Source organism: Scardinius erythrophthalmus, assembly GCF_964197995.2.
Source record: "Scardinius erythrophthalmus genome assembly, chromosome: 5".
In the NCBI taxonomy this organism is placed as follows: Eukaryota; Metazoa; Chordata; class Actinopteri; order Cypriniformes; family Leuciscidae; genus Scardinius; species Scardinius erythrophthalmus.
This window is the reverse complement of record NC_138225.1, coordinates 19,048,069-19,062,355: the sequence shown is the minus strand read 5'-3', so window position 1 is coordinate 19,062,355 and position 14,287 is coordinate 19,048,069. Positions and strand designations below refer to the sequence as shown.

The following is a 14,287-nucleotide window of genomic DNA, read 5'->3' as shown; positions in this document are numbered from 1 at the left end:
AGTCTTTTAATGCGGGGTTTCAATGATACGCTTTTTTTTTTTTGTAAGGGCAATATTGGAGAAATGTGACACCTAAAGCCCAGCTAGGAACCTTTCTGAGGCGGAACCTTTTACGATGTATCAGGAACAGGAGTCTGTTGACGTTGCACAATTAGGAAGTGTGCGAATACAGAAAACAACGAACAATGCAAATTTAGCCAACATTAGTCGCATTTCTGTTGTCAATGAATTTCTTTCTTTTTTTCATAGTGGAGAGTTAAACTAGAGAGAGCGTCTCAAAATGTTCGCAGGGTTACCTGAGCTGGGAATATCTAATGGAGAAGATCTGAAAGAAACTCTCACTAACTGTACAGAACCTCTGAAAGCCATCGACCAGTTTCAGGTCAGGTTCTGTGTCTCTAAAATATTCACAGTGTTCAAATCTATTGCATTACACATAAGCACTTCGCTCGCATGCAACAGTCATCTTCGTTGATAGGCTATAATGGGAGGGATCTAGATTCTGGCGTCGCTTTCAGTTTGAATTGTCATATGACAGACAGCCTGTGACAAGATTTAACAGTAAGTTGCGCTGACTAACTAATATCTATTATAGTACCAGTACTACTTTAAATTACTTGTAAGTAATCCAATATGGAATAAGTACCACAACCTAGTGAACACTCTTGTGAAAAAAGGGCGCTTAATTAAAATTGAATGCGCACTTGTAGTGTACTTCAAATCTTAAAAGTACATCAAAAAATGTGTAAAAAGTAAATAGCAACTTAAGTGTATCTATAAAGAGGACACTTTAATGACTGTTTCTAATACACTTGAGTACACTTTTAAAACGTACAAATACATGACAACACATAGCTTGTCACTTTGTCAGTACATTTTAACCATATTTCAAAGACAATAAAGGTAAATATTAACTTATAATTACATTCAAATGTACTTAAGTCCTACTTAAGTGGGTAAAAAAAAGTAGAAGTTTCAACAAATTGCTGTTTCATTGCAATTAAGTGTCCAAAAAATCTTCATTTTGCACTTAAATATATTATTTTAAGTATAGCCTATTATATTTAATAATAGGCTATATAATACGTACATATTAAGTTTTTTTTAAAGTATTCCTTACATTGTAACATTACATTACATAAATACAAGTTTACAATGGCAAACATTTGAATTTGAGACCAGTAACAATAAAATACTTATCTGTCGCTGTTGGGATAGTGACTAGCTGTACTAGTATCTATGTAATATAGCAGAATTGAATAGAAACTGGTCACTACTGAAAACAATAAGTAGTATTTCATGAATAGTTAATAGTGACTTTGAAACTGATATACTACTCACTATTTGGTTCCTTACTAGTAATAAAAAATAAGTACTAGTAACACTGATTTATCTATAAAATCGATATTAGTTCATTTTACTGTGTTTTATTATAACTGTAATATCATTTACAGGCGGAAAATGGCATATTGTTGCCAACCTTACAGTCTGCATTGCCTTTCCTGGATCTTCACGGGACTCCGCGGCTGGAGTTTCATCAGTCAGTGTTTGATGAGCTTCGAGATAAGCTGATGGAGCGCGTTGCCACCATTGCCGAGGGCAAGGAGGAGGACAGGTGAATGGAAAGTTTTGATTTCAATCCATTCCTTTGCGCAGCGGATCTTAAATCACTCTAATGCATCCCCTAAATTCACACAGATACGTAAAGCTGGAAGAACTTCTTGAGAAAAGCTTCCCATTGGTGAAGATGCCGTCCATACAGCCCGTTGTCATGCAAGTGCTAAAACATCTGCCAAAGGTATAAATGTGTTCTGTGCTAGTCAAGTGACAGATACATTTCAAGATATCTCAGAATACAGACACATTTCAAAGCTTATTTTGCTTTTAGGTGTGCAATGGTTTTTTTCCCCCAATTTTTTGTGTAAAGTTTATAATTTTATAACAATTTTAAATTTGACAATCAAGTTTCTGTTTGAATGCTCATGCAGGTGCCTGAGAAGAAGCTGAAGCAGGTTATGGCCGATAAAGAGCTGTACAAAGTCTGTGCTGTGGAGGTGAAACGGCAGATTTGGCAGGACAATCAGGCTCTTTTCGGGGACGAGGTGTCTCCGCTTTTGAAACAGTATATTGTGGAGAAGGAGACGGCTCTTTTTAGCAACGACCTCTCCATCCTTCACAACTTTTTCAGTCCTTCACCCAAAACCCGGCGACAGGGTGAGGTAAGTGCCAGGTGTTTGTTTACATTTTAGAATTGATTTTGACCATTTGGATAATGAATCTTATTTAATTTGAAAATGGTGTTAGCATTAATGTAATGTTTCTTTTTCTGAAATTCTAAAACATTAAAATATGACAGTAATATGCATTCCAAAAAATAAAAATGAAACATTTAAGACATTTTAAGGTTAATTTTGAATGTGAATATAAGTTATAAAATAGTGTTACTTTAATGTTTATATAATGTTGTATCAATGTTATCATAACATTTCTTTAATATTAATCTTGTGTTCTGATAATTCTAACATACTTTAGTATCATGGTAATTTAGTGTTCATTTGATGGTAATGCGATGTTGTGTCAATGCTATTTTAAGATGATTATTTATTTATTTTTTCTTTATATTATTTTATCTTTATTCTTTATTTTTATATATTTAAACACATTTTTTTGCAAACTTGGGTTTTGGTGATTACGTTTGCAGTGGAACAACAAGCAAACACTGTCCACTTGTTGCGTCTGTAATGTATGTCAACAATGATACTGTGATTTTTCATTAGGTGGTGCTGAAGCTGACTCAGATGATTGGGAAGAACGTGAAGCTCTACGATATGGTACTACAGTTCCTGCGGACGCTGTTCCTGCGCACACGAAACGTGCACTACTGCACCCTACGTGCTGAGCTGCTCATGTCCCTTCATGACCTCGACATCAGTGAGATCTGTTCAGTCGACCCCTGTCACAAGGTGTGGAGCCAGTTTCCCATCTGTAATTTACAACACACCCTTTCAACTGCAACATCATGATTATTGAGCATCATTTGTAGGGTCCTTCCATTTCACAAGGTTGTACAAAATGACCTAAATATCTGTTTCAACCTAATTATCAATTTCAAATGGTCTGCATCCAAAAAACACTCTATATTTATGTTTGCTCTTATCCTTTTGCAGTTTTCTTGGTGTTTGGATGCCTGCATCAGGGAAAAGTTTGTGGATGCTAAACGGGCTCGTGAGTTGCAAGGCTTCCTGGATGGTGTGAAGAAAGGGCAGGAACAAGTGTTAGGGTACGAGATTCAAATATTCATTCAGATACAGCATACAATAAAGCCATAAAACCATAAAAATGTGACACTCTCTGTCTCTGTTTCTCACAGTGACCTGTCGATGATCCTCTGTGATCCATTTGCCTGTAACACTCTAGTGTTGAGCACCGTGAGGAACCTTCAGGAGCTTTTGAGCCAGGACGCCCTGCCCAGAGTAAGAACTCCAACTCCGACCTGATTTTAGGTCTACAGGCATCTTTTGTTTGTACTGATTTATGACCTGATTTATACTAAACATGGCTAGTGTAAACATTCGCAACAATTGCAGCCATGTGAAGTGCAAAAAAGGTTAAGACAGACTTTTTTGGGGCATTAATAGTGGTGCAAATACCAGTAAATTGACTACCTCAAATCTTTGTAAATCACGCTGTGTGATTTATTTAAACTGAAAGGGGAAACTCCTACAAGTGCATATGCAACAAGTTCAGCTGCAAAAAGAACTGTCTATGCCTTTTCATCGCTAATAGAGTACCACTGTGTCGCTTTTGTTAAAGGTAGGGTAGGCAATGTTCTTTATAAACACTTTTTGTTTTACTGGTTGAAACTCTTTTAATCGTTATAGCAATAATAGAAGTGGTCTAAATATTAAAAACTGTACACTGTATCTTCTGTGGAATTCTCAGGACTAAAAAATGTTTGTCCAATCATTGTATTTGGACTAAATTTTGGTCCTACCTGCATCTCAACATTTTGTATTTCCATACCTCTGCGCTTTTCATGAGGATATGCAGAGACATTTAAGAGCTCTTTAAATTGGTAATTTAACGCCGTCTCTAGTGATGCTTTGCAGAATCTGCTGTGTATGTTCATATGTTTTGAAGGAGGCATGGGTTTAGAGACGATCTGGGGAGGGTGGGATCTCATGCATTCAAAGCTAGCTTGCTATTGCTAGCCTCCCTGAAATTCCCTTCCCTACCTTTATCTAAACCAATTAAAAATAATTTTTTGTTTTTGGAATAAAATAAAATGTACATATTTAAGTTTGGAAATGTTGCCTTGCCAACTAACTAAAATAAGTTAAAGTTGCCAAAACTGAAATAAAAATAAATTAATAGAAATATATATAAAAAAAAAAAATTGAGAAAAGCACATAACCAAACAATCTGTGTTTATGTACAGGACAGCCCTGAACTACTTCTCCTGCTGCGGATGCTTTCTCTTGGCCAGGGCGCCTGGGACATGATTGACAGCCAGGTTTTCAAAGAGCCCCGAATGGTATGATCAAGTCAAGTCACCTTTATTTACATAGCGCTTTTTACAATACAGATTGTTTCAAAGCAGCGTTTACTGTGATAACAGGAAACTAATGCAACAAAGTTTGTTTCGGCTGTACAGCAGATCTAGAAGAAAATAGTGTCTTAGTCCAGAGTTCAGTGATGGTTCATTCCTGTTGTAAAAAAGTTATTATTTTAGTTAATTTATCTATATAGCCGCTCTGGAGAAAACAGTGATGTCATTGTCCAGCTCAGTTCAGTTCTCATATAATGGTGTCAATGCAGGCAGATCAGTAATATTTTTGAATATTAAGTTTCCCAACATAGAAACCCGAAAGCCAAAGGCGAACCAAAACTCCTTCAGGTGACAGAATGGAGAAAAAAACCTTGGGAGAAACCAGGCTCAGTCGGGGCCAGTTCTTCTCTGGCCAACGAGAGAACAGTGTATGATTATGATTCGGGCAGCATTATAGGTCAGAAGTCAGATTGGATCAGAACATTCAGAATATTTATCCAGTTTCATCTGGTTGAAGATCAGAGTCATCACGCCGGTATGGAGACGGGTTTGTAGAGGATCAGTGCCCCTGGTCAATGAGACCTTCATAGAGGAGAGTCTAGTTGACACAATCTCTGCTGACACTTCAGGGATGCGTTGTGGTCGTGTCTAGTCAACTCTCTGCATTCTTCAATAAACCCAAGTCTAATGTTTGTGGATTTGTACAAATGGGTTTGCACAATTAAACAAGGTTGGTCTTGTTCACCATCAGGATTTGGAGGTGGTAACACGCTTTCTGCCTGCCATGATGTTAATAGTGGTGGATGACTACACTTTCACTGTGGAGCAGAAACTACCAAGTGAGGAGAAGACCTCTCTCACGTACCCCACCACCCTGCCTGAAACCTTCTCCAGGTATCTGCACCATCTCATGCCACTCCTCAGCACAGCATATTCAGCAAGAGCTTAATTCTTTCTAAAATGGATGGTCTTTTTGCTTTGTCTAGGTATATACAGGAAAACAGGGTGGCATGTGAGATCGGTCTTTATTATGCGCTTCTTATCGCTAAGCAGAGGAACAAAAATGCTTTACAGCGGCTTCTGCCTGGACTGGGTGAGACTCCTGTCAGATACATTGGATTAATGGATAATCATGGCAATGCTGCACAAAGACTGATCACTCTGTGTGTGTGTTTTTGCAGTGGATACCTATAATGACATGGCGTTTGGAGATATCTTCCTCCATCTTCTCACTGGTCATCTAACTCTGCTCTCTGATGAATTTGGATCAGAGGAGTTCTGCACTGCTGTCTTTGACAACTTCCTCCTCACATCTTTCTCTAGGTCTATTATCTTTTTTTAATCACATTATATAGTGCAACTTCTTCAGGGTTTGAATGTAAAATATTCATCAGTTGAAAAAAATCATGTTAATACTGTGGCTCAGTTCACAACAGCTCTAGTATATTTGAGCTTATCGCTCTCATTTGCAGTAAGGAGAACGTTCACAGACACAGTCTTCGCTTGCTGAACCATCTCCATCAGAAGGTGCTGGCGTCCTACATGGAAACCTTAATGAAGACACTTGAACCACCAAAACAGGTATTTTAAAGGAAACAGACTGAATGTGAATTTGCTAAATCAATAAATAGCTAATGGGCTGTTGGTTAACATTTCCCAGTAGTCTTCTGCTCTGCATGGATTTAGTCACATCAGCAGAAAAGGAAAGTAATTTTCATTTTGAATAAAGATTACAACAACTTTTTTTCTTTTTTTTCTTTGGAACAACATGCACTGATGAATCATTCATAAGACTAGGGACATGCATTAGAAAGCAAATGAGGCCAAGTTTGTTTTAATGTTTAAAGGTCACTAAGTGGCACCTCATCCACTTCTGTTCACAGGATGATTTTTGTATTTATATACTATTATAGTATTGATTAATATCTTGAATTAGCTTTTCAGTTTTCATTTTAATTTTAGTTTATTTTAGTAATGTTGTTATGTGCTTTTTGTATTTTTGTTTTGTTTATTTAAATAGTTCTATTTAGCTGTAATTTAATTTAATTTTATAATTTTAATTTTAATTTTAGTAAATGTAGAACTTCAGCTTTAATTTATTTCAATTAGCTGCCATTCTAATTTTGATTTAAGTTTTTCATCTAATATTTATATTTCATTTTATTTCAGCTTTATTTCGATTACTTTTTAATTATTTTTAATAGTTTTTGGTTCTAGTTAACAATAACAACACTGGTTCACAAATAAAAGCTCTCTGTTCCTCTCTGTCCTGATTCTCTTGTGCAGAAATCTTATAGTAACTGAATCTTAATTCATGTTATTACAGAGCAGCGAGTCAGTGAAAGAACTGTACACCCTGTTGAAGGAGAAGCTTGAGGCTTCTAAGAAAAGCCCCCCTGAACCAGAGGAAGCCCCCTCTCTGGATTTAGGCCTTCACCCTGTTACTGTGCCTCCCACCCCATCCACCCCCACAACCCCTGTCTGACAGAGACTGGACGCTCCAGCCACTAGAGAGCAGCAACAGCAGCAATGGAGGTAGATGACTCATCTAATGGCAAAAGACTGACCTAAACATGTGTAAAATGGTTATATGACTAAGTTTCGTTGTTTTTCTTGTTTCCCGCTTTTATAAGGTCATTTTAAAGCATTTTCCAATTTGCAATTTTGTGTGTTTCGATATCTACGCTTCTTTTAAGAAAATGTTGTCTTGTCTTATGTAAAGCATCTCATGGTTGAATATTGTTTGCTTTGGATTGAGTCAGTGTGACAAACCCTTGTGTAAATAAAATAATTGGTTAGACAAATTTACAATTTTTGACTTTTTTGATATTTGATGCTTTCTCTTTGGAGACCCACTGCTGTCTCGCACTCACAACTAAATAAGCGCATAATCAAGTGAATAAAAGCACCCTCAATGACTTGTATATAATGACTTATATACTGTATACAATCTTTGTCATGCATGCAATACACTAGTTTGTTTACGTAGAGCTCACAGTTAGCTTCAATTTATTTTCTAAGGTCAGGTAAATTTTCCGTTATCACTTTTATCATGGCTATTACTGTAATATTAAAATAGCATGGCTATTAAGTTGGGCAAACACTGTCCCATGGTCTCAGAAAACCAGATAATATGGAAAAATGTAATTTCAAGACATGGAAGTGTCATGGAGGTTCATACAGTCTTATATCTTATCTTTAAAGGCTGTTTTCTCAAAATGAGTTTTTTTCTCAGGCAGAAACGTCTCCTTTTCAATAGCACTTACATATACCAAACGTTTTATTCCTATATATATTCTAAAGGTTTTTGTAGAGGGGTTTGTTCATATAACAGTCTCCTGATTTAACATTTTGTTCCTAAAAACGGTAAAACATTTTTGTCAACAAAATGAACCAGGAACCTGGTTTTATCCAATGTTCTGTGCTGCTGTCTCCACCTAGTGTCTTGCCGTCAGAGCTCGGCTCAGTGAATGGCCTTCTGTCTTGTGATGGTCCAGTTTTTGATTCGGTTTATACTGACCGACGTCATCTCTTCAATCCCCCTCATGCTGTCATAGTTGGGCTTCTGATTCGTTCATGCCATTGTCAGTTGCTGTCAATTATGTATCATGTCAAAAAAGACCATGATGGCATGCAATCTGATTTTCCTGCTCATCAGCTGGTGGAAATAAGTGTATGGTGTTTCCCCATTGGGAAGAACATAACCACAGCAACATTTAAAATCTTCCTTAACCACTACAATGTTTACTTTTAAAAGTACTGGGTAAAAAGGAATTGAGAAATTATATAAAAGGAAGGCCAGCCCACATTTGAAACCGAGAAGACACCAATCACCCACAGATATGACGAACTCTTCCTCTTTTTTTTTTTTTTACTGTTTTACTGTCAAAGCAATGGCTCTTCAAAGAAGACCAGTTAGCATTTAATCTTTAACAAATTCAAAAATAAAAAACATCTCCAGATTTAAAAGTCAAAAAAGAAAGAAAGATACTTTCAATGTGGTTTCAGACGTTTGAAAATATAAATATTTTTTAAGCAGTTGCTGTTACTGAGTGTAGTTTACAAGTCTCAGATGGGCAGAATCACTTCCTGGTGGTGCAGTTGCACGTCCCTGTTCTGTCAGTTCAGACAACATCGTACTTGCCTCGCAGCACCAATGCTGCCTCATTTCATTATTCATCAAATGCTACAGCTGCTCAAGGCATGTTATGTGGACTCTGAGTCTGACAGTGTTCCGCTCAATGTCTTCATATGCTGTTATCTGTAATGCGCTGTGAGTACAGAAAACAAGGGAGAAAAGGATTTCTGCGCAAGGTGTACATTTATTAACAAAACAAACAATGAAGTTTTGTCATGAAACTCTAGATAGCGCAGGCTGATAGGTCCTTAACTCAACCTGTTTGCAATCTCATCATGCTCTAGGGCACAGCTGATTGGTTCCTGCTGTATCAGTAGCCAATGAGCTCGCTGCTCAACCTTCAAATACTCGGTCAGCATTTGCTGTAGCAGTTGCCCAGCTCCACCTGTATAGGTCTGCTGCGAGTAATTCATGTACGCTATATTGTACAGCAGCAGCGTGTTGTGTATGTATTGGCAGTAAAGTCCTGTACTTGCTCTGCTGCAGCAGCATAACATATCTATTCCACCAAGACCAAATAAATAAAAATTGTCAAATCCATTACCATGCCAAACACTCTGAGAGTTGTCATGACAGGAATATATATATATGCACAGAGATTAACAAGGAAACAGGGAACACCTGGGGTAGATAATCAAGGGGAAATCAAGAAGAAAACTATGAAGAATTACAAACATGTGCCCCAAAACATTTTTTGATTTATTTGATTGTTTGAGGAGGTAATTCCCCTGTTTCTCCTGTCCTCGCTGGTTCTGTCCAGCCCTGACTCTCCTGTTTTCCTGCTGATTCCACCCAGTCCTGAATCTTTAGCTCATTAGTTCCCTTTTTTTGTTCCATGTATTTAAACCCTGTGCTCTCTTAAAATGTATATCCCTGCTCGTTAGTACTATGTTGCGTTAGCTTGGTGTTATATCTCTTTAGCTTTTATCATTAAAGACGGTTTACTTTATTCATCTTCGTTCGTTGTGCGATTCATACTGGCTTACACTGTGTCAGATGATCTAATTATATATTACATATCTTCTGTCTCTCTTTTTTACTGCAGCCAAATACAAAGTGACAATATGAAACCCCACTGCATGCTCAAGTTATGGTTTTATGGTTGAAAAGTCAAGTTTGCTTACACCTACCTTGCAAGCTGTGACACCAAAATTAAAGATAGTATCAAAACACTTTGGTCACTATGATCACATTTTTACAGGAAGTCTTCACTTGGCATATATAATGCCTTGCAGAAGTCTAAACTATCATTGTAGCCATCAAGATATCCAGGCTTCTCTCTGATGGACTCAAAGGTAACACAATTTGATAATGTGATCTTTAATTATTGCAAATGTATATGACATTGTAAGACTTTTTTTTGTAACATCAAGATAACATTTTGATATGGGATATATCTATAGATAGATAGATAGATAGATAGATAGATAGATAGATAGATAGATAGATAGATAGATATAGATGTTATCTTGATGTTACAAAAAAAGTCCTACAATGTGAATGTTTTGTGAATAAGTTACAAAAACAGATATTAATTTGGTTCGCCAATCAAGTCAAGTCGTCACCTTTATTTATATAGCGCTTTTTACAATAGAGATTGTTTCAAAGCAGCTTTACAGTGATAAAAGGAAACTAATGCAACAAAGTTTGTTTCGCTGTACAGCAGATCTAGAAGAAAATAGTGTCTTAGTCCAGCTTAAGTAAGTTCAGTGATGGTTCATTTCTGTTGCAAAAAAGTTATTAATTTAATTCATTTATCTATATAGCCGCTCTGGAGAAAACTGTAATGTCATCGTCCAGCTCAGTTCAGTTCTCATATAATGGTGTCAATGCAGGCAGATCAATAATATTTTTGAATATTAAGTTTCTCAACATAGCAAGCCAAAAGCCAAAGGCGAACCAAAACTCCTTCAGGTGACAGAATGGAGAAAAAAACCTTGGGAGAAACCAGGCTCAGTCGGGGCCAGTTCTCCTCTGGCCAACGAGAGAACAGTGTATGATTATGATTCGGGCAGCATTATAGGTCAGAAGTCAGATTGGATCAGAACATTCAGAATATTTATCCAGTTTCATCTGGTTGAAGATCAGAGTCATCACGCCGGTATGGAGACGGGTTTGTAGAGAATCAGTGATCAGAGGAGAGTCTAGTTGACACAATCTCTGCTGACACTTCAGGGATGCGTTGTGGTTGTGTCTAGGTGCAGGTCCACCATCTGATCTGGATACGACCAGGATCCAGCTAAACAGAGAGACTAACATTAGCGTAGATGCCATTCTTCTTATGATGTAGCGAGTACATTGGGTGCTAAAGGAAGTGTTCCCGGTTCCGGCTTACCTAGTTTATGCAGTCTAACAGTCATTTAACTGATTTGAATAATAGAACTTGATAATGTTCTATGTGTATGCCAGGTTAAAGAGATGTGTTTTTAGCTTCTCGAACAATGCTAGGAAGACTGTTTCAAAGTTTAGGTGCTAAATAGGAAAAGGATCTACTGCCATGCAACAAGTGAAATAGGCATCACCAAGTTATAATTTACAGCATGAAAAATGGATAAAGATTATAGTTTTGTTTTTAAACATTAATTTTAAGTGAGTGTGTGATGGCAGAAAAGGAAATCTAAATGTAAAAAGCAGTTGATTTTGATATTCTAGGTATTATCAACTGGCCAGAATATTGAGATCTCAATAGACGTGAAGGACTATAATGCGTTAAGAGCTCGCTCAAGTATGGGGAACTAAACCATTTAGTGCTTTGTAAGTAATCAGCAAGATTTTAAAATGTATACAATGTTTAATAGGGAGCTTATGCAGTGTTGACAGAACGGGGCTAAATATGGTCACACTTCCTGGTTCTAGTAAGAACTCTAGCTTCTGCGTTTTTTGACCAGCTGGAGTGTGTTTATTAAGCGTGCAGGGCAACCACCCATAAGAGCATTACAATAATCTAGCCTTGAGGTCATGAACGTATGAACTGTCCTGCATTTGGCATTGAGAGAATATGTTGTAATTTAGATACATTTTTAAGATGGAAGAATGCGGTTTTACAGATGCTAGAAACGTGGCTTTCAAATGAAAGATTGGTATCAAAGAGCACACCCAGGTTCCTAACTGATGACGAAGACATGGCAGAACGTCCATTAAGTGTTAGACAGTATTCTAGGTTATGTGTATATGTTTTTGTTCAATAATTAGTGATCTATTAAGGAGCCATTTAAAAATTTTAATAATCAAAGCATCTGTAAACCTCAGATAACCTGAACTTTTTTTGATGAAATAAATATTATGGTGAAGACCAGGGATCTGTATCTTCTATATCTATCTTATAGTGCTATTTCAGGTGCTATAGTTGCTATTTTACTATTTTGTATGCTTAGAAATTTCAACTTTTTTAAAGTTGTCATTAATGTAAAAACTAAATCAAATATTCTATGTAAATTTATGCTTTTTGACAATTTTGTGGAATAACTGAATTCTGATTTAAATTAATTATATGCAGACCTAAATTGTAAATTGTTATAATAGCAATACATTACATATTTAAATAGAATAATTCCACTCATATGGTTAAAGGTTATGATGAACAGTGACTGCATTAATTGTAATTATTAAATAAATAAATAAATAAAAATAGACATAGAATTGGACATAAATAAAAATAAATCACACAGATGTTGATATTCAAATGAATAAAAAGTCAAGATAGCATGTGGTCATATTATGTTCAACTAATTCAAGTCGTCTTACTCCATCTAACCTACATTTCATCTGTTATATTTCTTTATTGTAACCATAATAAATAATAATGATATTAATAATGCCATTTGTATTTTCGTCATCTGTTTCTTACAGATGAACAGCACAGAGTTCTCCTCCATCACTTTATGGAATGCCACCAGTGGTGACATCAGCAGCCTTTGTCCCATAAAGTCCCAGCATATCACCATCCCTGTGCTCATTTGTCTGACCTTCTTGGTGGGACTCCTGCTCAATGTCTTCAGTCTGTGGGTGTTCACATGCAGGACACCAGTGTGGAAGCCCAGCACAGTTCTTCAGTTTCATCTAGCTGTCAGTGATGTCATAATATGTCCTATGGGACCATTTATGGCAGTATATTATCATTCTGCTAATTGGCTTTTTGGGAAAGCTCTCTGCCAGCTTAAAATAGCTTTAATAACCTTTCACATTTACAGCAGTATTCTGTTTCTCACTCTAATTAGCATTCACCGCTATGTGGTTGTGGTGCGCTACAATCGAGACTCCTACATGAAGCGAAAGGACTTTGTCCAGAAACTCTGTGTTGGAGTTTGGCTTTTTGTATTGATTATGGGAGCTTCATTCGCCACTATTGTTGACACGAGCACAGTGAACAACCACACTTTATGCCTCAGCATTCACCAAGGACAATATATTGACATTTATTTCATCGTAAACTTCACTTTCCTCGTTCCTGTATTACTTCTAGCATTCATTGTTTCTGCAATCTGCTACTGTCTTCTGGTGCGCTCGATGTTCCTTCTCGACACTAGCCATGACAATGTACAAGCTATTAAGAACAAATCACGTAAAATGGTGGCTGTTTGTTTGGCAATATTCGTTGCTTATTTCATGCCTATGAATGTGGTCCGCAGTGTGGGTATTGTGGTCAAGAAATTTTCCCCCCACAAATGCAGTCTACTTTTAGAATTGGAGACTGCATATTATGTGTCATGGATTGTGGCTGGAGTCAACTGCTGCCTAGATCCAATTATATATGGTTTCAGTTCTCAGAAATTCACAAGAAATGTTCATATCTCTCTTAGTAGAATAGGTGTGAGACTTCACAAGGCATGATTCATCTTTGTAAGACTGACCTCATGTCAGCAAGAACAGCACCTCAGATAGCAAGGAAACTGCTGTTCTTGCTCTTAATTACAAACATTGATGATACTAAATAATCTGAATTATGTGTGCAATTTGTTTTGAAAATCAGATGTTTAAAAAATTGCAGGGGAATTTCATATTTATGCTTATATTTATGAAGTGAATAATTGTGATGGCCAATGATGAGTAAAGCTTATAAGATTTTGATTATCGGTTTATTTTTTTCTTCATTGACATGTTAGATATTTAAAGTGTTCATTTTTAACTCAGAATGACAAGGGTGGAGTTTTGGGTTAATGACTGCTGACCAATAAAAGGAAATCCTGTCTTAGTTCCTTTTTGTCACGTACACTGATGCCTTAATCATTTAGTAAACTCTCTGTTCAATTGCCGTATTCCAGATGAGTTGTGAGGGGAGTGTTGCATGATCTGGTAAGTTCTTTGTGTAGCTTGATATTCATTTCAGAGAATATACATATAGTTAGTAAGTGTGCTCACATATATGTAGCCTAATAAAATTGTTTATATTTACATTATCATTTATATAATCATTCAACATTACATGACAGCAAAATATAACATTTAGAGAGTGTTGTGTGTTTTTTAACACACTTAACAAAATGTTAATGTGCTTTGGTGATGACATGGCCAGGGCATTTGTGTGAAATTCTCCGAGTTTATTTATTTGCAATATACCTAACACAAATTTTTTTTTTCCTACACAGTGGCATTCTTCTAAG

At 36.6% G+C, this 14,287-nt stretch overlaps 2 protein-coding genes across 3 annotated transcripts; both read left to right on the top strand.

The window, feature by feature from the left end:
- Positions 1–70: 70 nt before the first annotated feature.
- nelfb (negative elongation factor complex member B) lies at positions 71–8,521 on the top strand. 2 transcript variants are annotated; one of them, XM_081364988.1, is made up of 14 exons: positions 71–160; positions 250–382; positions 1,455–1,615; positions 1,699–1,798; positions 1,989–2,219; positions 2,778–2,963; positions 3,168–3,280; positions 3,371–3,473; positions 4,439–4,534; positions 5,301–5,443; positions 5,536–5,642; positions 5,731–5,872; positions 6,022–6,130; positions 6,876–8,521. In XM_081364988.1, the coding sequence occupies exons 2-14, from the start codon at positions 281–283 to the stop codon at positions 7,032–7,034; spliced, it is 1,752 nt and encodes a 583-aa protein (XP_081221114.1). In that variant the 5' UTR covers positions 71–160; positions 250–280; the 3' UTR covers positions 7,035–8,521. The 2 variants fall into 2 exon arrangements, with proteins under 2 accessions (XP_081221114.1, XP_081221115.1); XM_081364989.1 differs by having other exon boundaries at positions 148–561.
- On the top strand, positions 6,876–14,278 carry LOC308690503 (P2Y purinoceptor 4). The gene is made up of 2 exons (XM_081364992.1): positions 6,876–7,084; positions 12,537–14,278. The coding sequence occupies exons 1-2, from the start codon at positions 7,079–7,081 to the stop codon at positions 13,515–13,517; spliced, it is 987 nt and encodes a 328-aa protein (XP_081221118.1). The 5' UTR covers positions 6,876–7,078; the 3' UTR covers positions 13,518–14,278.
- The last annotated feature ends 9 nt before the right edge of the window (positions 14,279–14,287 follow it).